At 39.3% G+C, this 27,566-nt stretch overlaps 1 protein-coding gene across 1 annotated transcript; it reads right to left on the bottom strand.

Moving 5' to 3' along the window:
* Positions 1-6,298: 6,298 nt before the first annotated feature.
* Positions 6,299-26,732, bottom strand: TM9SF2 (transmembrane 9 superfamily protein member 2). The gene is made up of 14 exons (XM_076210658.1): positions 26,471-26,732; positions 18,967-19,034; positions 18,755-18,851; positions 17,379-17,511; positions 16,262-16,383; positions 15,766-15,889; positions 14,961-15,091; positions 14,424-14,600; positions 12,893-13,037; positions 12,413-12,590; positions 11,471-11,630; positions 10,661-10,924; positions 10,098-10,269; positions 6,299-9,092 (listed from the first exon to the last, which is right to left on the bottom strand). Exons 1-14 carry the CDS (start codon positions 26,585-26,587, stop codon positions 9,025-9,027), a joined length of 1,956 nt encoding a protein of 651 aa, XP_076066773.1. The 5' UTR covers positions 26,588-26,732; the 3' UTR covers positions 6,299-9,024.
* Between the last annotated feature and the right edge of the window lie 834 nt (positions 26,733-27,566).

The raw sequence follows: 27,566 nt of genomic DNA on the forward strand, positions 1-27,566 counted from the left end.
TGGTCGGGGTTTAGCGCACAACTTACCCAGTGTTCATATTCCATTTAGCAATAAAGGGTGGTTCACTGGTAGATAATAAGAACACAATAACTGAGGAGACTGCAAGAGACAAAACCTACACTAGGCAGTTCCATGTCCCTTACCACCTGTCATCCCTATCCATAAATTTATCTAACTTTCCCATAAAACAACCAAAGGTTTCAGCGTACACTAAATGGATGTCCATTCCATTTGTTAACCGCGCTAATAAACCAGTTCTAGCCAATTTCCTTCTAAAACCTAAATTTGTAGCGTTTTCCAAGAAGCTTGCGTCATTCGGTTTCTACATTATTTGTATAAAATTGAGATGCATCTGATCAGAGCTCTTACATGCCTAATAGCCGCCCCGGGGCAAAGTTGTAAGTGACGCTCCCCACTCCCCACCCCGCCTTCCCATCTCCATTCCTTACTGCCTATTAAAGCTATTGGCTTGAGAAAGTAAATAAAATTGTATTTACTGTCCCTATTGCAGAAAAGATAAGGTAACAATATTTCATATTCTGTTAATTCTAACGCCAAATTCGTATATTACAGTAAAATATTGTACTTATGTCCCTATTGCAGAAAAGGGAAAATATTTCATATTCTGTTATTCCAACGCAAATTTTGTATATTACGGTAAAATATTCAGGGCTTCTCAGACCCTTTTTTCATTATTATTATTTTGTCAGCCTTGTAGGTGGCATGTCCAGACTAGAATTGCCGTCCCAGGACATATGGAAAAGGTCATGAACGCGGAAGACGGGCGTGCCCATGGTATGCCACTGCAACGACGATACCCAAAGGGAACCGATGCACCACAGTGATGTCTAAAGCCGGGTCCACACTTGTTGCATTTCCACGTATCGTAACATCTTTCCGCACCACCTACTGAGACTATACGGTGCAACAGGGTATTGTACCCACTTGTTGCGTATCCGTATACAGCAGGCGGATACGCAACAAGTGGGTACAATACCCTGTTGCACCGTATCGTATCACTAGGTGGTACGTTAATATTACTCAGAGTGTATGCCCTCCTTAATCTCAGCGTCCTGACCAGGGTTCGAACGAACGCCGAAATCCCCCACGCGGTTACCAGACGCGCGTGGTACCACCGGGCCGCGGCGGGACCCCGTGGAAGGCACAGAGTACTCCGACTTGCTGGACCATCAGTTGCAAATATCGGTCATTGGTCCCGTTGTCTAAATGGGCCACAAGAAGAATTGTCATCCCAGAACGCCCACCTGAAGAATCGTTACCCCATGAGATCCCATCTGAAGAACTGTCACTCCAGAACGCCCACATTAAGAATCACCCCATAAGATCCCACCTGAATAATTGTCACCCCAGAACGCCCACCTGAAGAATCGTTACCCCATAAGATCCCACCTGAAGAATTGTCACCCCAGAACGCCCACATTAAGAATCGTCACCCCTTGAGGTCCCACCTGAAGAATTGTCACCCCAGTTACGCCGAATATCAATAGTGGAATAAAGGTTAGGTTAGGTTGAATGAGGGTTATGCTTATTGTCATCAACATGTGAACAGTCAAGACATTTTCTTAAATGGCTCCCTCAGACATTCTCATCAGGAGCATAAATTTCCGCACACTGAAAGGGAATATTAAAACAAGTTCATTTCGTCATCAGTCACGATTTATACAATATCAAGATTTCTCCTAACCATGTCATGTTCAACAAACCTTTGAATGAAAATTGTGCTGCTGTCACTTCACTCTGATATATTCAAGGCAAACTGTGCAATTACAAGAGGGAATCAAGTGTAGAAATAATATATCCCACAGCATTATACTGTCATGTACTGTGACATGGTCTATACAAATATAAAAAATAAAATTATTTTTACAATTTTGAAGTTATCTATATATGACGGATTCGGGTTAATATCAGGACCGCCCCCCCACCCGGCCTCTCAGAAGAGGCAAGGACAGCTTCCTTACAGAGGATTTCTTGAAGCAGTAGGGAATTTAATGTAGTATGCCCTTGCTACAAACTCTCTTGCTAGGCATGATTGTAAACACTTGTGAATTTCATGGACAAAACCCACAGCCCCACAGTTGCTGGCAATGGTCCTTAGGTTCTCCCACAGATCATTCTGGGAAGAAATACTGGGCTATTGATTGTGTTAGAATAATGTGGGACTGTTTCTCAGTCACTGGTGTAGTGCCAGAAGTTGTAGTAGGGATGCAAAGTCTCCAGATGTCAGCTCTCCTTATGTGTAAAGGTTAAAGTAATATAGCTAAATTTACAAAGATCTTGAATTGGTATTCTTTAAAAAAAAAATCCTTATATAAATCCTTGGAAGGGAAATATTCATACAAGGAAAGAATTTTTTTAAGATTCTTAAGTGTTATTCTTTAAAAAAAAATCTTTCCTTATATAAATATTACCGTTCCATGGATTTATACAAGATTATAAGGAAAGAACTTTTTTTTAAGAATACCACTGTTGGCCCAACCCGGAGTGTCAGCCCTTGGGGTTGCACTTTTGGATGAAGCAGGCGTGAATACAAGAGGACCCCCCCCCCCCAACACCCCGAGTATGATGCACTCATCTCAAGTTTGATTCTGCTTGGATAAACACTTTTAATTGTGAATTTATGATCTGAATTATATTTGTGAATTATATATGATTTTACATACAGTTACGATCAAAGCAGACTTAGGTTTCTGGACCAATCTCCAAGCCAACAGCATTATTCTTGGGGTTAAAATATCAGTTATCGCTTCGGGCTCCCCCCCCCCCCAAATAACCTTCCTGGATCCGTGCCCGAGATGGAGGCGAAGGTGTTGGCAGGTTTTGAAGACCGGCAACAAGGAAACTATTCTCGTCAACATCTATCTAGAAGGATCACCCATTGCAGGTCCCCATCATTGGACTCTCAAAATTGTCACAAATATTCGGAGTCACAAGGGGTCATGAAAGTGTTAACAAATAGTTCAGGTTGAGAGGCTAAAGAACAAATTTTGTGGCAAAAACTTGACAGGTTTGTATGGGGTTTTTAGTACTGATTATATAATATCAGATTCTGAGGGATGGTAGTGGTAGAGGGGATGTCAGAATTACATACATATACCAAGGGCCTTTTTCCCCCTTACAAGGGAGGTAGACAAAGTACATACATACACCAAAGGCTTTTTCCCCTTTACACATGGGGTAGCCAAAAAGAAAAATGCATAGAAACCACTCCCACCTATTCCATTCCCCTCCACCCTCCCTCTTATCTTGGCACCTCCTGGATGATGGGTCATCCCTGCATCCTGTCCACTGCCCTGGGTCAGAAGCAGTGTCGCAAGACACAGCACATCCACAGCAAGGCCGCTTAATAACTTCGGCAACCCCCTCTCCATCCCCTAATGCAGGAAGGGCATAATTCCACTCCCACCTATTCCATCCCTATTCACCAACCCTCCCTCCCTCCCTCTCATCTTTGCTTCTCCTGGATAATGGGTCATTCCTATCTGAATTAGCTGAGCTTGTAACAATGAAGGAAGGCAAGACAGCATTGACAGCAGAGCTACATAATCATTTATAGTGGTATGATAGTCAGATTTCAAGTACACTACCGCAAAATAAAAACTGTGGGCATGTGACATTACCATTCTGTATTAGGCATTTGTTCAAAAGCAATGTCACAAAAATAACTATCTGCTTAGCTGCAACACCAATTATACATATGTAAAAATATAGTCCAATCATATATGACATAAACAGCAATTTGGAGCACTGCCCTGTCTCGGACAGAGATTACAATTTGACCACAACAAGGTACAATACGTACATACATATATCACATACTAAAAGGCCTTTTCCCTTTTCAAAGGGTAGTGGTTGTGGCAAAGCAAACCCAACATCCCATCTCCACATTTTATAGATGAAGGTTCATCCCTGTCCCCAGATACACTGCTCAGGTCAAAGGCAATGCTGTGAGGCACAGTTCCTGAACATGGCCAACCATCTACAGCTGAATTATCCCCATATATTAATTATTGTATATTTGTCTTTCATTCACTTGCAACATTTAGAGAGAAGGCAATACAAACATCTCTCTGAGCGGTGACATTTCTCCATCCACTTACAACCACTGTTAACAGTGATACCTTGGAACTTGATTTTCAACTTATTCCTGGAGGCAGTTTGTTCTAAAATGTTCTAGTTCCAAACAGCTTTTATTTGAATTGGAGTGTTATTGTAACAATTAGAAATATTGCTTTTTACATTTTAATTCTAGGATACTATTTTTTTTTATCAAAACATGTGTTCAAGTTCCAAGTAAGTTTGATTCCTGGAACAAAATTGTCCTGAATAAATAATTCAGATTCTAAACTTTTTGAACTCTGAAATACATAAATTCCCAGGTGTTACTTTATTCTTTTCTTTTGTAGTCTCACGAACGAGATCTATCTAGCTATATCTGTAAACCTACCTTTCTATATACCTAAGGCTTCCTTCCCCGTTAGGTGGGAGGTAGCCAAGTCAAAACGCATATACCCACTCCCATCCACCACAATTTCCACCCTCTCATCTCGGCTCCTCATGGATAACGGGTCATCCCTGTGTCCCATCCGCTGCCCTGGGTCAGAAACAATGACATAGCACATCCACAGCAAGGCCAGTTCACTTAATCAGCAAACCCCCCCTCCTGCCTCTCCATTCCATCATGCAGAAAAAAAGACAAGACAAGGAGATATCCCTTCGGGCTGCATCAAAATATCATTCATACATAACCACTCCCTATCCCCCCATTCCATACATCACAATATCATCTATACACAGTCATTCATCAATTACCCCATCTCCTACCTTCTCCCTTCCTTACTCAACAGACATCCCCCTCTTACCCAACACCCCTTTCACTCCCTCCACCTCTGCCTTCCACACACCTTTTACTACTCTTTCTTCACTCATTCTTTCCACGTGTCCAAAACGTACTAATAACCTTTCAACAGCCATATCTGCCCTCTCTTTTTCCATCTATCCAACCTTGTAACTCCTACCATACTTCTCAGACATTTCACCTCGAACAGATCTAAACTTTCCTCTCTGCCTCTCTTAAATTTAAAATCTCTACCCCATACAGTGCTGTTAGCATAATCATCCCTTTATAGTCTCCTCTTTGCATCCACTCCCAAATGCCTATTTCTCATGACACTTTTTAACCCCCCCAACCAAGACATTTGTTTCTTAAGGCCTGTCTACACGAGCGGGCCTGATCGGCGGGTTTGCCCGTTAACGGGCAAATTCTCGCGGGCCTGCCCGACGATGTTGCCAGTAGCGGGTGGAGTGCTGTACGAGAACCATGGTGCCTAGCATTGTCAAGAAAAAGATTTTGTGCTCTATGATAATAGCTGCGTGTCTCAAGAAGAAAAAGAAGAAAAGGATATGGTGTAAAGATTGGTTAAAGAAAAGAAGTATGTTTGGAAGCACTGCAACAATACTTCATGAACTACTAAGTAGTGAGGAACACGACTTCAGAAATTACCTGAGGATGAATGTAAGCACTTTTTACATCTTATTATCAAAGGTGGAGCCGTACATAGTGAAGAAAGACACAGTTATGAGAAACAGCATTACAGCAGAAGCTCGTCTGGAAGCAACTCTGCGATATTATCTTGCGTCTGGCAGGGTAGAAACTCCAGCTACCGGGCACCAGCTCAGTGATTTCGCTCGGCGGCCTTTCGGGCAATTTGATCGTTTGCCCGTCAAATATGCCCGTTAACGGGCAAGCCCGCCGATCAGGCCCGCTCGTGTAGACAGGCCTTTAGTCTACAATTTACCTCAACCTCCACTCCTCACTTCCAAGCCACATGACCCCTCCAGCCTCTCCTGTAACACTTCCAACTCTAGATATATCTACCTGTATACTTATATATCTGTATAATAATAGGCTTATTCTCCCTTATACGAGAGGAAGCCAGCCCATGCATGTGCCCACCCCTATACATTCCACTCTCATCCGTCACCCACCCGTTTTCCTTTCACCTAAGCTCATTGTGGATGAAGGGTCACCCCATCCCCAGCTCAGTGCCCAAGTCAGTGGCAATGCAGCAAGATACAATATACAGTACTAAAAAGCAAGCTTACCTTGTTCAGTTACCCATAATCAATCCTCCCTGTAAAATCCAAAGTACAAAAGTGGCGATACCCTTTGAAGTCTATCAACGTTTATTCTCGACGTTGGCATGCAATTTTACGTGGCTGCAGGAAGCCCCCCAATACAACAAATGTTTAAACATGAGGGCAAAAAATATATCTATTAATAATAATGCCATGTATTTTGTAATAAATAGAATTCACATCCTCCTCCTTCGTCAACTATAAATTTGCACTCGAGACTAAACTGAAGGATAAATCTGACTAAATAGATAGTGCTTTATTTTCTTCACAATTAACCACACATTGCAGATAGATGAAAGCACTCCAGTGGACCAAGCCTTAAAAATTCAAGTACCAAAAATCTTTGCCTTAAGAATGATCATGATATATATATCTATATACACACATACATATACACCCATACCCACAAGTGTCGATTGATACACAAGGTGTCCAGTTGCACATCATTGCTTATAGTATAGAAACTTATCTAATCATGCATTCACTCGTATCAAATCCTGTCCAAACGCGTGCAGTATGGTTAGCTGCGTGATAGTATCAAGGAAGAAAAGTGCTCATTAAACATGAATACTAGGTCAGTTATGGAGAAGGCAGTGATTAATGAAAGAATTTTGGGAGCTACAAGTTTGTGCACCTATCAAAATTCAGATGCAAAGTAATTTATGGCGATGAAGGTACGGATGTGAAAAATGTCCGCTGTTGGGTTCAACATGTTACTAGCTGCAGTAGAGGCAAGACAAGTTTGTGTGGCAAGACACCACACTGACTGGTCTCTGTGATGCATAAGGAAAATGAAAGAAGGGCAGATGCCACAATTTGAAAAGACTGGTGAACCAAACAACTTGTTCTGCAGCTAATCATTGAGAACATCCTCCAAACAGCCCAGATTTGGCCCCATCAGATTTCCTAGCAGTTTCCAAAAATGAAGGGGTGGTGAATGGTCAACATTTTTCACCTGATGACAAACCTCAAAACACTAAGTGGACCAGAGACAAGCAAGAAAAATTTCTCATGGATGGGATGAATGAAAAGGATTGAGCATTTAGAAAAAAAATATAGCAGTGTATGGAGATGAGGTTGCAAAATGAGCTGGCAATTCAAAGCAATAAATTTCTTTCCCTTTGATACCAATTTCATTATACCACTTGGTCTAAAATTTTTGTGGGTAGAGGCTTTGTCCCTGTTTATCAATCAACCCTCATTTTCATTTGTGTATGTGCATATATATATATATGTATATATATAATACAGAAACCAGTGGACCATTGCCGGTTCCCTGCAACTAGGAGTCCTGGACGACATCAGAAAACCACTACAGTATCTTCAAAACCTGTCAACATTTTCACCTCCATTTGGATGACCTAACATGGTCTCCCTTGACCCAGGATCTCTGTATTCCTCTCGCCTTTCCACATCCAGACAGCTGGCAACTGCTATCCTCCTCCTCCTAATGCAAGCTGGGGACACTGTAATGCTCCCACAGAAGTACAACAAAGACCAGTAGTCCAACAATCCCCATAGAGATCCATGGGAGAGTCCGAGGACCAATGCCAGCTAATGTAGGGCTGTGGTTTTTTCCAGTCAGCGAAACTCAGCATTGATTATCGGGGATCAGTGATGGGCACCTGCAAGCGGTGGTCCTGCATGACGTTGGAGAGAATTGTCTCCCTGCTGGCCATTTTCGAAATCCTTCAACACCTACACCTATCTTGAGCCCTTCAATCTGTCCCTGGGTTGATCCCAAGATCACTCTCCATCAACTTCCAAGTCCTCCACCAGGTCATAACAGGCAGACGACAATCAGTGACTGCACCTCTCAAACTACTATCAGCTTATGACAGGGAAATGTCCAACACTAACAAAACAAACAAAAGTGCAAAGCTGCTTCCCAGAGAGATCTACGGGAGGACCCAAGGACCGTTGCCAGCCGCTGTGGGGCTGTAGGTTTCTAGTCAGTGAAACTCAAGACAACATCATTATTACATATATGTTAAGCACAAATACTTATAAACAGAATCTGCTATTGTTTGTCATTCCATCATGAAATACTCAATTCTACAATCATCCATAAATGCCTTAAGCAAAATTGCCAATTGTGCTTCAACATTTAAACCTTACAAAAACTCGACAAAATAAAATGCAAAATAAAACTGAAGTGCTAGGTGATATGATTATGTTTTGCCCATTACATACCTATATCCATGGTACGTACAAATTTAAACTTTTTTTATATCTCATTTGTAAAATAACCATAGAGCTCCTTTCCTTTTGACATTGAGAATCGGATCTCTTAATTTTGAACTCTCAATGTTACTGGTACAACCAAAGAGATTCAAACAAACAATCCAACTGATGACTCAAGACTGAGATTTTCTCATCTTTGAAAGCTTGGGTGATAAGAATTATTTGGCCTACAAAAAATGAAATACTATCATTATGAATCTTTGCACTGATATCTATTTAACAAGGTTCTACTGTATATGCATACCGTAAAAAATACATTTTCCAATGGTATTAAAACCTTACATAGCATAGCAAACTTCCCTCCCAAGAGGTGTGGGCCATCATTATGGGCGGCCCTGATGTTCCTGGGGGAATGGGAGGCACCACTTTGACACAGCTCTTGCTAGAGCTCACACACTAGACACAACTCTTTCACTGCCTCCCTTCCTCACTATTTACATGTGAATACACTGGTACATCACTGATGCCAATTTAAGTGTTAAGAATCCAGACAATTGGGGAATGCGCTGATAAAGGACCTTTTCCTGTCTTCCTCTTCCAAGATAAAGACCTTTAGTATGATGATATTTCCACACTTAAGTGGTGTAAAGTGTTGGACATAGGCTACTTCTGTTTTTGCTCTTAATCTACTTTGACCACGCTGTAGATTTTGCGTACAAACCAGAAACAAGCAAGGAAGCCGATTGTTCCTGAAAAATAAAAAAAGGAACATACTGAGGAACTAGCCATTATGTCAGACTTGTGTAATTAATACATTATAAAACAGATAAGTGCTAAGGCAGTTCAGACCCTGATCTTTTAAAATTGCTACATTCAAATAGATTCCCTCTCCCCCTGCATGACTCTGATCTACTATCCAACTTCTTTCCTTGGACATGTTAAAAATATTTCATGAGCCACTCCATACATTGTCAGATATTCCACATGACAAGCTAACTCAGGACCCAAACCAATCTAACAATATTATGGTCTCTTTCAATTCTTTCTGTATCTCCTCTTGCTACAGCTTTTATTAATCTCCCCCCCCCCGTCACAGTCACCCTTCTCGTATCTCCACTGCAACAACCAAAGCCTTCCTACTGTTTTATACACTCAACAACAGCTTAAAAAACACTATACCCATCTTCCACTCACTGCATGTACTTCTGTCTATCTGTCTGCACCCTTTACCATCTCCTCTCCACCAAACTTACCTCCCCTCACCTCACACTTCCAAAACATCTTGTTCTTAACTCTACCAAACACCTATCCCACTTTATATTAACTCTCTCTTGGTTTCCCTCACCACGTGGTTTGCTTTCATCCTTTTCACTAAGTCTTGTATGCTCATTTCTTTGTAACCACTCTTCATATGCCTGCCTCCAATTATCATACATATATCTAACTTCATAATGACCCAGCTTCGGTAACATTGCCTCACCTTTACTCGTCATCCAAACAACACCTATTCACCTTCTATGTACTAAACTGCCTCCATATTTCTTTAAGTCCAACTTGATAATTCGTCCCAACCTCCTCTTCAATTCCAATCTCTCACATCCCCAAGGACTACCTCGCTCCAATTCAAAGGTTTCCACTAACCTCCTCCTGGCCAACTCTGTGTTCACACACTTTCATTCTCCCTTTCATTCATACCAAGTACTCTTACTAGTTTTCTTGCATCTATCAAGATTTAAATATAAACTAGTACGTACCTGTTAGTAAGAAAAAGAGGAAGACCATGATTGAAGTGTAACCAAAGTAGAGAATGGTTGATATTACACCCTCTATGTTTAATTTGGCAACAAAATAGTGGACACAGTATACAAATAAGTAGAATGCTGTAAAGCCTGACGTCAAAAAGCTGCGCCACCACCAATGGTAATCCTGAAATAAAAGAAACGAATTGTGCAGTATATATACATATGCAACTGGCAATGATTTTATATGTCTAAATTGTCGAAAACAATGCAATTCATGCATTGGTCTTATTAGTCACAGAAGGCACAAACACAACAACTGAACTGTACACCTGATTACTGCACAAGACAAAGAAACGAGATCCGTCAACATGACGGATCAGTCCATCATATGCAAAATATAATACAAAGTCGATGTTCACATCAATCATGCAAACAACTATTTCAAACCTTAGAATGATGATATATTCATATACTGAAAATCCTTACAATGAAACTGGACTAACATTCTCTCCTTCTCTTCTTAATTTGGCACCACATATGATTATCCGACAAAACAAATGATTACAGTACTTTACCTCAGCACAAAGGTGGAAATAACAGAGTAAAATGGTGGTTTCCGAGCATGTGATGACCAGGATGACAAACACCAAGAAGAGGAAGCCAAACATGTAATATGTTTGTGATGACCAAATGGAGTTGAGGATGAAGAAGAGCTGGATGAAAATGCATCCAAAAGGCAGGACACCTCCCATGATGATGCCTGGCAACGGCTGAGTGTACATGCTTTGCTCGGGAATTTGACGTGGGATCTTGTTTGTTCGTACTGGATTTTCCAAAGACTGTAGGGAAATAATAGGGTCAGTACATCTACTATTAATTCATTCATCCCCGAATACCAATTTCCCATATTTTTCAATCCATCAAGCTATTTACTCATTCTTTACTCGATTATTCACCTCTGAACTCACTCCTCCATTCATCTCTTAGAAATTTTATATATCACCCTAATAGATCCCTGTATCCATGAAATTCAAAATCAACCTAAACTAGCATACATGGATATTATATAATTAAAAATTTGATTTTTAATACTGAGAAGCATTACAAGGGAAATGTGGGTGGGTGTGTGTATATATATATATATAATATATATATATATATATATATATATATATATATATATATATATATGACGTAAGCGTAGTAGTAAACACAGGAGTCTTAGTCTTGAGTTCATTCCTGACTAGTTTCACAGGAATAAACTCAAGACTCCTGTGTTTCCTACTCCACTTCCGTCAACCTGTCAGAATATCTCAATATATATATATATATATATATATATATATATATATATATATTGGGAAAAATCATACTCTGGCCCATACCCTTTTCTTGAATCCAAAAAAGGCCCCAACAAAAGTGAGTGGCACAGCAAGGAGGAACCAAAGTGCCAGCAGAGCCAGCAATGTCGTGAACGGTATGGCTGCGGATGACTGCTTGTACCACAGTAACAGGTTCATCACAAAGAACACCACAAACACAATTCTGAAAATAATAAAATTATTTCATCACTTTCATTCTTTCAAGTTTATGGCAATCTGTAAAGAAATGCAACAATGAAAACATGAGGAGGTGGAGGGGGTGGGGTTGGATACACAGTACTACCTCTCATTAACCCCTTCAATACAGTGCTGCACACATAGGCGTCATGAGGAGCAAGTGGATTTGCGACGCTGCCATATCGGCGTCTTGATTATATATATTGTAGTCGCCCCTGTGTTTTTACATTCTCCCTAATCTGCTCTTAATCCCATTCTCTGTGGTTTTCAAAATTCACGGGTGAAAGAGAGAACGATCGATATAAGCCGTGACTATATTTTATGATGCGAGTATTATTACGACACGTCGTACGGCTGGCATTGGCTGCTGCCCGCGAGATTTAAGTCCCGTAGTGAAGTGGTTAAAGGATGTTAATTAGCTATTTGCAGTGTTTTTGATGCTGTTGTTTAGTGCGCGCAATCACTATGCCACCCAAAAACCATTCCAAATCAACGGATTATTCACATCAACAGACACTGTTACCCGCCTTTTAATCCGTTAATGAGAGGTAGTACTGTACATCACTGGACTCGTGTTGTCAGTCCAAAACACAAGGTACCAAGTACCTCATCCAAAAGTGCCGTACATTAACCATCCCCCTCGCTTTATCCTATTCGGTAGGTTACCTTCTATGGGGTCACTGTAAATCTTGCTTGATCATGTGCGAGTTGACCTGGCAGTGTGCAGGGAGAGGACCTAATAACAAAGAATTTAGTTTAATAACTTACCCTGAACACAGCATTGATGTGAGAAGAACATTGGACTTCCACTTCTCACCCCCAAAGCTCTTGTATAGTCTTGCTGATATGTAGCCTGAGAAGAAACCTAGGCACACATAGAGAACCATTGCACACGTCATAAGTGCTCCACGATTGGCTGGAGACAAGAAACCCAGGCAGGCGAACACTGGTAAGAAAAAGATCCTATTAGTCCGAGAGAATATTACTGGCTTCAAGAAGAATATAAAATCTGAATACTCAATGTAATTCAAAAGTTCACTCAACCCACAGCATATTCTATGGGGGAAAATAAAAGAAACTTAGAAGAGAGCCCTTTGGTATGCTGTGTGTATATACAAACATGTTAGCAATTTCATTTATATATATACCAAAGGCCCTTTCCAGCTTCTACCATATTCACATTGAACTTATATTATAAACTTGTTCTAAAGACTACAGTTACAAGGAGAAAAACTACAGGATTCTTACAGAGTGTAATAAGGGTCATCAAGAAGACCTGAAAGCCGGATCCCACCAAAACCGACAAGAGCATTCCCTTCCTCGGGGGCCGGAATACGTCTCCGTGCACTAACTTCCAGCCATACTCTTCCTGGGCATCTTCTCCAGCATCATTCTGGAAAAAGAAAAGAAAAGAAAGGAAGGGGTGAATGGGAGTGGACTACATGGGGATGGAACGGGTGCGAGTGGATTTTATGCCTTTGATTTTTGGCTACCTCCCTTGTAAGGGGGAAAAAGCCTTTGATATATGTTTGTATGTACATACATAAACTAAAGGCTTTTTTCCCTTTACAAGGGAGGTGTAGAAAGAAAGAAAAAAAGAAAGAAAGAAGAAGAAGAAGAAAAAAAAAAAAAAGGGGGGGGGGGCATAAAACCATTCCCTACCATTAATGTTACAACAAACTATCCTTTCAATAGTGATACCAATATGGTTTCTATCTATATACCAAGGGTTTTCCCCTTTATAAGGGAGGTAGCCAAGTTAAAAGAAGCACCCATTTCACTCCAATCTACCACTCCTTCCTCCCTCTCATCTTAGCCACTCATGGATGATGGGTCATCCCTGTATTCCACCCACTGCCCTGGGTCAGAAGCAATGCAGCAAGACACAGCACATCCACTGCAAGGCCACTTCACTTAATTGGCAACTTCATCCCTCTCCATCCTCTCATAGAGAAAAAGAGATGGGGAGAAATCCCTTCAGGCCGAGTCAAAATATCATTTGGACACCCCCCCCCCCCATTCCCTCCTTTTCTTGCATCACAGTATCATTTACACAGCTATTCTCCACTCATCCCTATCTCCTGCCTCCTCCCTTCCTTGTTCAACAGACATTCCCCTCTTGCTAAATGCCACTTTTACCCCAAACTCTGCCACCAACTTCCTCATTCCCTCCTCTGATCCTACTACTATCCTGCCTGACCTAGTCTGTGGGAGAACCACAGGCTGAAAATCTTTAGCAAGATCCCCAGATTACTCTGTACATTGCCCAGATAAGGTCACATGATGGGGACCCACTTTGTGGAGGTTTGGTCCTACAAGCTAGACTGCAGAGCTCCCTATTTCCAAAACCCATCAACCCTTTCTGTCTCTGAACTAGGCCTAAGATCTTTTCCTATCAACTTCAATCATATTTTCTAAACCCTTTCACATATGGAAAGCTACAACATCTGACTGCTCCTATCCTCCCACTACTTTCAGCCAAAACCATAGAAACAGTCCCATATTGTTACAACAGACAACAGTCCATATTTTTTTCCTTCGGATATATACGGAAAGGTCTGAAGATTGTTGCAAGCTAGCTCTTGCAGGGCTGTAGATTTTCCACTAAAACAAAGTTCACTCAATTTAACAAAAGGCTTGTTCCCCTTGACAGTCAGTAAAGACATACCTAACCACCCTCCACCTTTCTGTTTCTCTTTTAAAAATTTCATGACTCCTTATGGGGTCAAGTCTTTCACAACCTTACTAACATATAGTACATCACCTCATGAATTACTACCTCATTGTAACGTGCAATATCCTTATGGAGTGTACGGAGCATAATCATTGCCACCATTCCACTGAGGAAGAGCACAATGACCAAGGAATTGAGGATACTGAACCACTGGATGTTGGTGTGAGCCATAGAGTCCAAGATATAATCCCAACGTGAAGACCACTTGATGTCATTACGTTCCTGCAAAAAAGTGACAAGTATTAAATAAAATATATCAAAATGGTCTATCACCTTTACTATTAACAGGTGATATGACAATCCACTAACATTTACATCCATAACTCTTCTGATTTTCTTTTTGAGCATCACTACCTGCAAGCAGTTGAAAAATGGTTGCAAAAAATTGTGGTACAGAGAAAAGAGGGTGGAAATGAAACACAAGGTGAGGCCAAGAATAGGGCAGATATGAGGTGGGTTGATTGTTTGGAGACTTGTGTAAAGAAAAAGAGGTTTTAAAAGAAGGAAAGATAAACAAAGGAAAAACAGGCTCAAGTGGAGGGGAAAGAGTTAGGAGAGCAAATGGAAAGTTGTATAACTTACAGTGAAGACTACGGAGTATGTGTAATTGATGGAAATCTTGCTTTTGATCTGTGATGGAATAGCCATGGGTGGAGTGCTGCTTTTACAGCCGCCATGCTTATGGTCATAGCTCTCAGGAATAACACGTACAGCTGTAAGAGACATTCTATAGTATTTTGGTCTACAATAATATACTCAAGCAACATTAAATTCATGCAAGAAATCTAACCAACTTCATAAATCTATGAATCTCGACTTCCCTATATTCTTCAAATTACTGTGCTCATAACACAAACTACATCCTCAATATAACATGAATACTTATACAGGAGTTGGGAGATAGGGACACATGGAAAGAATGAGTGAAGAAAGATTAATAAAAGAAGTGTGGAAGGCAGTGATGGAAGGAGTGAACATGAGGGGGCAACCAAAGATGAGATGGACGGATGGGGTAAAAGGGGCATTGGAAAGAGGGGGAATGTCTGTTGAGGAAGGATGGGAGAGGACAGAAGATAGGGGTGAATGGAGAATGGTTATGTATGGATACTGTGATGCAGGTGAGTGGGTGGGGGATGGGGGGATGAGGGAATGTGCATGAAAATAATCTGATGCATGAGGGGACAGAGGAGGGGTTTGCCAATTTAATAAAGTGGCCTTGTTGTGGATGTGTTGTGTCTTGTGACACTGCTGACCCAGGGCAGTGGGTGAGATGTAGGGATGACTCATTATCTAGGAGGAGCAAAGATAAGAGGGAGGGAGGGGGTGGATGAAAGTGGAGTATGGAATGGGTGGGAGTGGTTTTTATGCCTTTGTTTTTTGTACTTACACAGGATACGTCCACCTTTATCAAGCTTAATACCCCAGTCTTCGGTCACACCACTATGGTATGTGATGTTGAGATGAACATGGTTGAATATGTAGTATGTGCTTGAAGTCTTGTACCGCAATGGCTGAAAAGGTAAACATAAGGTTTTTCTATCAATATTCATACAAGAACAAACAGTTGCAGGAAATGTCATTTCAGAAAATGTTATCGATGGGTATTCTGTCCATTTTGGAAGAAATGCATGACTATTATGAAGAGAAAATGAGGGGGCCAATATATTTGGACAGATTAAAATTAACATCAACAAACAGTACCAATTTCAGCTACCCAAAGCAATGCATGCCAACCTGGCTCAGTAAAAATACAATAATTTTTATTTCATAAATCAATATCCAGTAATAGGGTAGGAATGGGAGCAGAGGAAAAGAAAAATACCACTCCATTAAAATACAGTTTTAAATTATATGAATAACTATAATCTGATTACTATACTTACGTCCACAACACAAGCATCCTTCCGTCTACCGTGGTCGTCGACAAAGCAGCCAATAGGCATTCCTGTTGAACAATAAAGCTCACCATCCCTTACCACGTAGCACCAAGTCACTGGCATGTTATCTGAAAACAAAAACTTGATCACAAAAATGTATAACCTTTGTGAACAATTTTACAGTATGAAACGGGGGGAGCCTATTATGAGCAATCAAAAGTTTATACACTAGTTGGGCAAGCGTGAGGGGCAGGAACTGTGGCGATTCTAGGAGGGAGGGGCCTGGGAGAGCCATGCCCCCCCACCAGTTTTTCAGCTGGCCCCCAGGTTGCCCCCCCCCCCACCCCAGTTTTTTGCATATCCTATTTTTAAATCGTATAAAGTCCTAGAATCGCCACTGGTCAGGAACGGTCTGTGGTATACTTGTATATATAACTGTCAGAGTTGTGTGATACCACTTTGGTTTTTGAACATGTACAGTATATGAATAAGGGTAAGGAAAGTAAATGTACAAACACTGGGCAAAGACTTGGAATTTGCAGGCGAGAGTAAGTCATGTGAAGTGAACCAGCTATCTGCGGGTGACCTGTACTTGCATCTTAATTTGTGGGGATATTGAGGCAGTTAGTGAGTTTGCAAGAGTATACAAGAGAGGCAAGTTGAAGGTGGAGGATGTGGACAAAGCAATGATGACACGTACGACAAAATGCATTAATTTGCTGAGACATTTCAATGCTACAATACTAAGAGAGTAAACGAGTAAATTAAGAAAAAAAAATTCACTGTCATCCACGTTACACCCAAAGCACGCTGCTACTATATTAATAACACTGGGTAAAAATTTCACTAAAGTTCTCTTATATCTTTGAGCATTTCTAATGCAAAATTTTGCACCAGTTCCCATTATGTACTTGCTTATTTGCTACCACAGACCATTTTAGTAACACCGAAAATTTTAAAAATATAAAATGTATGGAGAAACAATTGTTGCTTACAAGTTTTTTTTTCCAGGTTTATATAATAAATACCATGTTCTTGATCATAATTTAAACCAAGCGATAGATAGATAGCGACTTAAGACATTTGAAGAAACAAAACTAGCATTACACAGTGCAATACTTACCCACAATCCAGTGGTGCTGATAGTTGAGGTTCATGGCCTTCTGCAGAAGTGCCAATCGATCCAAGTCCTTTCCAGCAGGTACATAGTTCTTTGTACATACTTCCTTGCAGTCAACTGTTTCCAAGAAGTTGATCTGGATTTCAAACATTTCAGAAATACTTGAGTGAATATTGTAGTTTGAAAATAAAAAAATCTTAACAGCTTGTGTCTATATTTCTTTTTTCAACAATATACCTTTTATCAGTAATTGTCAGATAGTAAGAAATATTAAATATACATATTTGAATCATACACACAAATCAAGTTTTGATGATGCACCCAATGTGCACACACAATCACCCTCCCTGAACTATTATCAAACCATAATAATGGCATTTACATTTCTTATTTTGCCCCCTTACATGCTCAATCCCACTATAACTGTACATATATATACCAAGGGATTCTTCCCCCTTACAAGAGAGGTAGCCAAAAAACAAAGGCATAAAATCCACTCCCACCCATTCCATCCCCACATACTCCACTCCCCTCCCTCCTCCTTATCTTGGCTCCTCCCAGATGATAGGTTATCCCTTCATCTTGCCCAATGCCCTGGGTCAGAAAGTGTCACAAGACACAGCACATCCACAGCAAGGCTGCTTCATTAAACTGGTGAGCCCACTCTCTGTCCCCTCATGCAGAAAAGAGAAGATGGGGGAGAAATCCCTTTGGACTGCGTCAATTTATTATTCACACATACTCCCTCACCTCCCCATCCCCTCCTTTCCGTGCATCACAGCATCATCCGTACACAACCATTCTCCATTCACCACTATCATCTGTCTTCTCCCGTCCTTCCTCAACAGACATTCCCCTCTTTCCCAATGCCCCTTTTGGCCCATTCATCCATCTCATTCTTAGTCGCCTCCTCATGTTTAATCTTTCCACACCTCTTTTACTAATCTTTCTTTACTCATTGTTTCCATGTGTCCATACCACCCTAATACTTTTTCATCAACCCATCTCCCAACTCCCTTTCCATCCCCATTCTCCGCACTTCCTCATTTCTCATTCTACTCAGCCTAGTAACCCCTATTATACTTCTCAAGCACCTTATCTCAAACACATTCAAACTCCTCCTCTCTCATGTCCCCATACAGTGTTGTCAGCACAATCACTCCTTCATACAATCTCCTCTTAGCATCAATTCCCAAATATCTATTTCTCAGGTTCTGCAACTGTACGCCCCCAAAGCTCACCAGTTTCCTAGACCAAGCCACAAACTCCATCATAAAACCCAATACCAACATAATTTTCAGAAAACTGTCAGTTTTCATGCAGCCACCCTCCCCAATGTTAACACCCACTTCTTCCAACCGAATTTCACGGCAACTTACGTGATAAGGAGAGGTCCTGATGCGTTCACCAAATACCACTTGCCCAAGATTCTCAACTGGCGGAGCTTCTTTTGTGTCTTCTTCGCAAAAGTCGAAACTGTAAGGCAGTAATTATACAGATAAAACAGAGCTTGTGAAATTTGCGGTACAATTGCAAATGACATTAATTCATTATTCACCAATGAGAATGCATAAAGATGGTAACTACTTACTGACTGTATTCGTATGGTATGACAGACTCTTCTGAGTTCAGGCGGTTAACATATAATGGTATATGAGTCTGTCAAGAGAGTGGACTACTTATTACAATGGTTGGGATGGTAATGTTCATCATTAAAGTAGAAAAAGCATGAAAAATATAAAATAGTACAGTAAAATACTATTGCTGCAAGAAAAAATCACTGATTAATAACAATTTACTAATATCAAAACGTAACACTAAAATATCAATTGTGAAACATTTCTAAATGTAAAAAACAAGTTTATTATTTTTTAAATTCTCAAACTGATCTTTTAAACATGGACCTAGACTTGGCACTTAGACAAGACTGTCCCGCAGAACTACTGTTGAATAATGACTCAACTGCCTATCTCTAAAGCCTATAACCACCCTCTACAGGCTCACAACAGAGCTTACCAATCCTGAACTAAGATGTAACATTTTGGAAATGCCATTATGTTACCAAAAACCATCACTGGCTTGGAAGAGAAGGCAGTTCTAGAGAGCATGACTACTGAAGAGGGTGTCCTGAAGTTCAAGCCATTTCTGATCCACATCTTGCAAAATCCTAGGTCTTTGAAAAGTTATCATCTATCAATAATCTACAATCTCCAATACTTGGATGACGGTTAACTTGAATGAGTCCTATGTTAATGCATTTTTTTTTTCTATAATATCCATTTATTATGGTAACTCAATTTACCCTTTGTTTTCTGGTGCAGTTTCATGAATTATGACCTGGCACATTGGAATACCCTGTGTTCTACCAGATCCTTTTCTTTGTATTCCAGAGTGTATTGATTTTTCCCACAAATTGTATCTTAAAATACAATGTTGTTCATCATTATTCTTGGTCCTAATACTAGTAAGATGATCATCATTCTTCATGAAATCTTAACTACTTGGTCTTCATCCTTACACAGATTCTACATTTTCATCTTTGGTGTAAGGTTTTGTTTTCCTTAAGCGTCAACAGTTGTTACTTTCAGTTTCTTTTCATTTTTCCTAGTTTCTGTTTATCATAAAAGCTCAGTATCAAGTGTCCTTGTAGATTGTTTCACAATTTCTACTTGGGTTTCAACTTTGCTCGTATTAGTTTTTTTCTTATTGCTTTCAATTTTATTTTCAGTGGTTATTATCAACATTTTCTTAATTTCCATTTTCAACTTAATAGCATAGATATAATTTTCTTTAGTCTTTCCCATTTTCTATTTGTCTAATAATTTTGAGTATTTAATATTTGCTCAAAGCTTTCAGTCTTAGAATCTCTCTTGTTATACCCCTTATGTACCCATTACATGCCTTCCAGCAAGCTGTAAAATTTCACCATTGCTTATTGGAATGACAAAGCTTAATCTTACAGTTATATACAAGGCTATCACGGTCTAGTACATTCTTGTGTATATTTGGTATTTGTGATTGTTTTGGGGAATGGTACCATCTAATCAAATAATCAGTGTGGTGCATCTTGTTGAGTTTACTCTACATTTTCCACATTGCAGTGAATCCTCACAGTCTTCCATTCTATTTGCCACTTTAATGACTGTCATACTTTCTCAAATGTCTGATCTTTCTTTATATTTGAAAATCCTATTGCAAAACCCGAGATTTCTCCAAAAGAGGGTTTTGACTTCGTTGTCATAATTTTTGATTCCTCATTCCTTCTCTACCACAAAGATTGCCAATCCCACCTGCTAAACATTAAACACTTCTTGCTGTCAACATTATATTCACAATAGATTCTTATACATGACTGTTTTCTTAACCACATACGTCCAGCAAAATGACCTCATTATGACCACTTCATCATGTTTTAAGAGCACCAAACATTGAAATAAGCCTTTTAAACAGAGGTCACTATCAAAACATGTCAACACTCACCACTAACATCTTCAGTTTGCCACTTATCTTTACTATTTTTTTTTTCAATTTAATTTTCATCTTCCTTTCTCTGCAAACAGCACCACTACTTAAGATTTCTCCAAATGTAGGTTTTGATTTCTTGTATTAATTTCAAAATCCTCCCAACTACATTCGCAACAAAATGATCCCTCTAAAACTACTACATTCACAATTGTCTCCTTTTCCCTTGTCAAGCGGAACTATATAGGCTCTCCAGTCCTCTGGTATTCTACCCTCCCTTAGACACACATCTAACAACCTCACCAGCCAGTCCACCATCATTGTATCTCCCTTCTTCACACTCCGCATGACACCCATCTAACCCAGGTGCTTTACCTGCTCTTATCTTAATAACTGCTTGCACCTCATATTTACCTCATCCATCACTGTCATTTTCTTAGTGCCTCCCACTGCAACCACAGTTTCCCTTCCTATCCTCCTCCACATTTAGCAACACCCTAAAATACTCTGCCTACCTTCCCCTTACCATCGCCTCTCTTGTTATATCTTCATCTGCACCTTTTACCTTTTCTTCTCAAATTGATTTGCCTCCCCTTCCTCTCTTAATTTCCTTCCAAAACATCTTTTTATTATTTTCAAAATTTTCTGTCACACTCTTCCCCATTTTTACATTTGCCCTTCTTTTTGTCTCCTTTATCTTATGTTTTACTTCTCTTTTTTTTTTCTCTGTACTTCTCATATGCTTCTCTCATCCTATTTTGCAATCAGTCTGAATATTCACTTCTCTTCTACAACCTCCTTTGCTTCATCACACCACTCACTACTCTTCATTTTATTCCCTCCCACCCTCCTTGTTCCACACACAATCTTTGCACACCTTATTACTCCCTTATTCTGATCCACCCAGACCACAAGTTATTGGCTGGTTAAAGCTAGAAGATTGTAGACTTAAGAATGTCGGGTAGGCTCTATAGATCTAGAAATAAGATGTCGTCTCCTACAGAGAAACAAGTAAACTGAGAAATGTAGTACATAAATATACCAAGGGCTTTTTTTTTTCCCCTTATCAGGAAGTAGCCAAAGTCAAAAGGTAGGTGGGAGTGGAATGATGCCTCTTGACTTTGGCTACCTCTCTGGTAAGGGAAAAAAAAGCCCTTGGTATATGTATGTATTACAGTTCTCAGTTTACTAACTTCCCTATAGAAGATGACAACTTCTAGCTCTGTAAAGCCTATCCGATACTCTTAAGCATACAATCTCCCAGGTTTAACCAGCCAATAACTTGTCCATGGTCTTGAATGGTCTGGGTGGACCAGAATAAGGTTAGATTAATTAGTCCAAGCTCCACCTGGAACTAACTTTTAGTAAAAAATCCACCAAAAGCAAAATGTCTGCCACCCTATTGCCCCAAAAAGGCATAGTACATTGACTATGATGTATCACCATTACCACTGGTTAAATATATACAAATTTACAATTCCCTCTATTATTGCAAGTTCTTGCAATCTCATCACTCAAATCAGCCATCCTGGCTCCACTGCTGAACAAAGGCCTCCTTCATAGCATTCCATGATTCACATGACTGCACCAACCTCTGCCACATCACTCCTGCAAACTTCTTTATCTTATCTCTCCACCTTCTGTCTGGTATCCCTCTTCCACGCTTCCCATCTCATGGCGTCCACTCAGTAACACACTATAATCACCCTTTATTCCAACGCCCCATACACACCTTCAGTCCACCCTTCCTTTTAAACATTTTACACTGTATACAACTAACTGTAGTATACAGGAAAGGAGCAATGGTCATGGAAGCCTATTACTCTCCAATACCTATACATAGCCTATTTATGGTTCCATCCTGGGTCACATCACCTTCTCTGATCATCGTATCTAAACCTAAATTCCTACTGTATATGATTCAAGATACCTTTTAGTTCATTCCAAGAGTTCATACATCTGTGTGGAGAGCTGTTCCTTCACATTTTTAGACATTTCGTCTTTTTCAATTTGTCCCAATGACATCATACTTACAGACGACTTCCTGGAAGAGGTTTCATGCCTGTGATTCTAGATCTAGATTCTTAACTTGTGGCCACGTGTATTTACCTAATTGGAAAGGAGCAATGTTGGTTGGGTCCTGTCTCTTATCCTCTAACATACCTAGACTCAAATTCATGTACAATTCCAACTAAATCTACATCTTTTACTCCCAATTATCATATTTAGATTTGAACTGTATTGTTTGAGCTTGGCCTATACTACCTTCTAAGCTTTTCTACATATTTATACATCTATATGGAAAACTGTATTTCTTCAGATCCTTTCGACATGTGGTCTTTCTTAATTTACTTCCATGACCTCTTAAAGTCCTCCAATCATTAATTAGGAGTTACCTTCTATCAATGCACTCTATCTCCTTTGGTGACCCCCCAAACACAGTAATCATGTCACCTCTTTCTCTTCAATCTTTAAAAGTAAGCAGACCTAGTCCCTTTAGTCTTTCCTCATATGGTTTAACTGTGCTTTGTATTTACATCCAAGTTCTTGATTGGTCCAGAATTTATCTTAATTTGGCTTCAAATTGATGTACTGAAGATGACACAACCACCCAGTCAAACAATTGATTTCAATTATTTACCACCCTACATGGAAAAGCGTACTTCCTTAGATCCAATCTAGATCTTTCGTGAGTTTCTTTTACTGGAACTCTCTTCTCTTTGTGTTAATAGTCCTTTACAACATTCGCTATCACATTCTCCACCGAGTATCTTGTGGACATCAATCAGATCTTCCACATGCTTTTCTGTATGCCAATGTTGGCACTTTCAGCATCCTTAATATCTCCTCATAATTAAATCCTTTAAGTTCAGGTATCATCCTAATAGCCCTTTATTGCATTCTCTACAATTTCTTTATCTTCCATACCTGATTGGCATATTCTAGATGTGGTCTTACCATTACAATAAACAAAGCTTTAAATATCTTAATATCCAGTGCAACTAATGTTCTGATCAATCCTACTATTATATCAATTTTAATTTTGAATCATTCCCATCACTCGTCCACCCCTTCAGTAACCTAGGCAGCGCAATCAAGTCACCATCACATGAATTCAAATCTAAATATAATTGGAAACCAAGGATATAGATTAAATTGGAACTGTATATACATTAATCTGAGGCTAGGTGTGATAAATTGGGAGTAGTAGACAGGATGCAATGAGCATTGCTCTCTTCCTTTATACTGCAATTTGGTAAATACAACTTCTCTTTGACCATTCAATATCAGCAGGTCTAACACATTTAGCTTCTCCATGGCTCATCTGCCAGACTCGAAACCAACTTGTAGCTGTTCTTTGTACCTTTTTGATTTTGCTCATGGCTACTTTGTATAGGGGAAGGGGGGGGGGGTTATACCACTGATGCACATTCCAGTATTGGATAGACTAGTCATTTCATCATCATCTGTGTACTGAAAAACCAACTTAATGTTCTCCAGCAACCCACATCTCTCTCACAACCTTACTTCTATGTTTGTCAGGTGACAGGTTATCTTATAAACATTCCCAAATCTTTCTCCTCATTTACCTTTGTGACTGCTTCTCTTCCAACAGAATAATTCAATGGTTGTTATTTCGAGCTACCACCTATTTACAATACTCTGTATTTTTTGGTATTCAAATTCCTTTTCCATTTTTGGCTATTGGTTGTCTAGATTTTCTGTTCTATTCCAGTATTATACAAACACATTCTCTACTTCTTTTTTGCATTTGAAAGATCTATTTTTTTTTCTGTTATGGTTACCTACTACAGGTTAGGTTAGGTTAGGTTTGCAGCTATTGGAAAACAAGTTCTATGTTCAATATCTGTGTTTGTGTGATTCTGGAATTATACCATATCCTTTTGTGACAGCTGACTGTCCTTTTTGCCTTTCACTCGCATCATTACACCATCTGAAAATATCTTAGCATACATTGTTGTATTTTTCATTATGTCATATAGATGAAAAACATCATAATTGACTAAAGGATTTCTAGTTTATGGTGCCAGTGAAAAACATGACAGGTGCTACCACCAAATCTTATTGGACTTTGTTGGTTATTGATCTCCACCCTGACATCTTAGCCTTTACCGATGTCCTAATGTTCGTAAGAAAATATTTCACCTTTCTAGGTTGTTTACCTTCAATAGGCTCCATTTCCTACAGAAATCAACCATAAGATAAACTGTGAATGCCAGCTTGATTAGTTGAGGCAGGTGTCAATAACTTGATAAGAAATTATAGATATCTCCAGTACAAATACGAAAATTTTAGATTTTTGCAAGTAAAACAGTGTCAACATGAATTATTTTTTGTATTATTTCAGAAGTGCACACCTACACAGTATAGCATTAGGAAATTAAACATTATTTTTGTAAATTATAATACATCAAATAGATATTTTTTCTTGGCAGAAATCAATATAAAAAAATGTTGCTAAAAGCTATGAAAAATTTAACAAAGTTGTATAGACTCCTTTAGATGCCATCTTTGTTTCGATTGATTTGGAGGCCAGAGAAAACTACGATGGCCTGATGACACCTAGAACTACAAGTACCACATTATTAAATGCAGGCTAGGTTAGGTTAGAATGGATGAATTTAGCACTTTAATTTCTTCGACCTCTGCCTCTACCAAAACAAAGATAGCATCTCTAGTCAAAATGGCTTTGTTGGTTATCTTATAGCTTTTAGCAACTGTTTCTATTATTAGCTTCTGCCAAGAATGACATATTACATTGATGTATTAATTTACAAAAAAAAATAATTTTGTATTACTATATTGCGTGTGCACTTCTAAAAAATTACTTTATTTTACTTTTCTGAATGCTAGTTTCATTTCCCTTCAACAAGTATATTCCAAATTGAATTACTACAGGACACTACTGTAAATAAATGATAGACACAATGTTGATGGTATATTATAAAGCATTTGATACCAAAGTTGGAGTAGAGGTATTCAAATGGCATTGGAATAGAGAGCAAAGTTGCCACAACATCAGAAAAACTTGACATGGTAGTCTTCAAGACATACAGAGCCCTCAAGCAAAGTGTCTGAATATTTTCTGGCCAATTTACCTCTGGCACTCACATGCTATGATAAATTTGTATATAATAAAATCAATAAAATTAGGACAATGGAAAACAAGTTAAAACAGGGGATAATGTGGACAAGACGTAGCAGAAATGTGTATTTCGATCTTTGAATAGCGGAAAATATCCCCGAAGAGGGCAGTGTTCTTGCTCGCCCATGACCGCTATCTTCCCCAAGTTGATAACATGGCATCTCGCCAAGATTGTCCCTGAAACCACTGTCATAAAATGGCGACAATCACATGAATGAAATGGGTCTAATTCACGTTTAAAAGCTAAAAATTATTGGCAGATTTTTTTTCGCTACCAGCATCTGATAAATATTAGAATATTCATCTATGTTGAACCTTGTTTTGATCTTGCCACGAGTCATTGCGTATTAAGTTGACGCCCCACCAATGCTGCCTGTTCCACATTTTCGCCTTCGATAAACAGCAACATTCTTACATGCTCTATTGTTATTGCTTGCCATAGTTTACTACAATACACTAATCTTACCTGACACTTTGCGTTTGCCGACCCTTTTATGCAATAGTTGACGGGAGCAAGTCCAGGTAAATAGAAGCCTTGGCATACTGTTATCAATGCACTAACAACTAATACTGTAGATCTCATTTTTGCGGTGTGTCTTAAATCTCAATTTCCACTATATGAATTTTTTAAACGCTCAACACGCCATGAACCATGTAAATAAATAAAGTTTCAGCGCGAAGAGCACACAGGCCCCTCTCCACTACCGCTGACACGTCGACTGCGGAATTTTGGGTAATACAAGTGAAGAACGGGACCTGGCAAACCGTTCGATTACAGTTAAATTGACTTTAGATTTATAAACTTCAAAATTAGAGCCAAAATCAGTACAATTGCAGCACGCACACTGATATTTCTAAATGAAAGTACTATTGCATACAAAATGTACGTATAATTACATACTAATGTGTATGACATATATGTGTTTTGTACGGCATAAACATTTTAATCTTAATAATTGGAATATAGCTTGTCTTAAGAAGAGAAATATTTATAATTTCCATTATAAATAAAAAATATGATGAGACAATTATTCCGTCACCAACTTTAAAAAGTCGTTTAGTAGTCGTAAGCCAAAGTCAAATCAGAAGAATAAAGTTCAACACGTCAAATATACCGCCAACGGCAAATACCGCAATGCTGTCTGCCAATGACTTCTTCGTGAAAAAAGTTTGAGAACATGACACAGTTCCTGTTCATTGTTCTAAGATGCACCTCAAAACAAAATAAGATGTTTTACCGAATATTTATCTATCTATTTCAATATCGATATTTGCATGACTTCGGTATAACAGTTTCGTACATCGTACTCAACACCTGTTCCGCAATTATTATTGGCCACGTAGTTTTCCATGTAACTTTACATCATTGTACACACAATACATACCAAGACAACAAGATGAATGTTGCCATACCTTCTTAATCAACGAACTTTGTCAAAACTAAGATTTGTTATGGATTTCAACGAAAACAAGTAGTTCAAATCGTTCTAGAAGACTACTGTGAGTGTCATCCAAGAATGTTATTTCTAAATAAACGTACAAAGAGACATAGAAAAATGTAT

Source organism: Oratosquilla oratoria, chromosome 27 (assembly GCF_046742065.1).
Source record: "Oratosquilla oratoria isolate Oo_2021 chromosome 27, ASM4674206v1, whole genome shotgun sequence".
Taxonomy (NCBI): Eukaryota; Metazoa; Arthropoda; class Malacostraca; order Stomatopoda; family Squillidae; genus Oratosquilla; species Oratosquilla oratoria.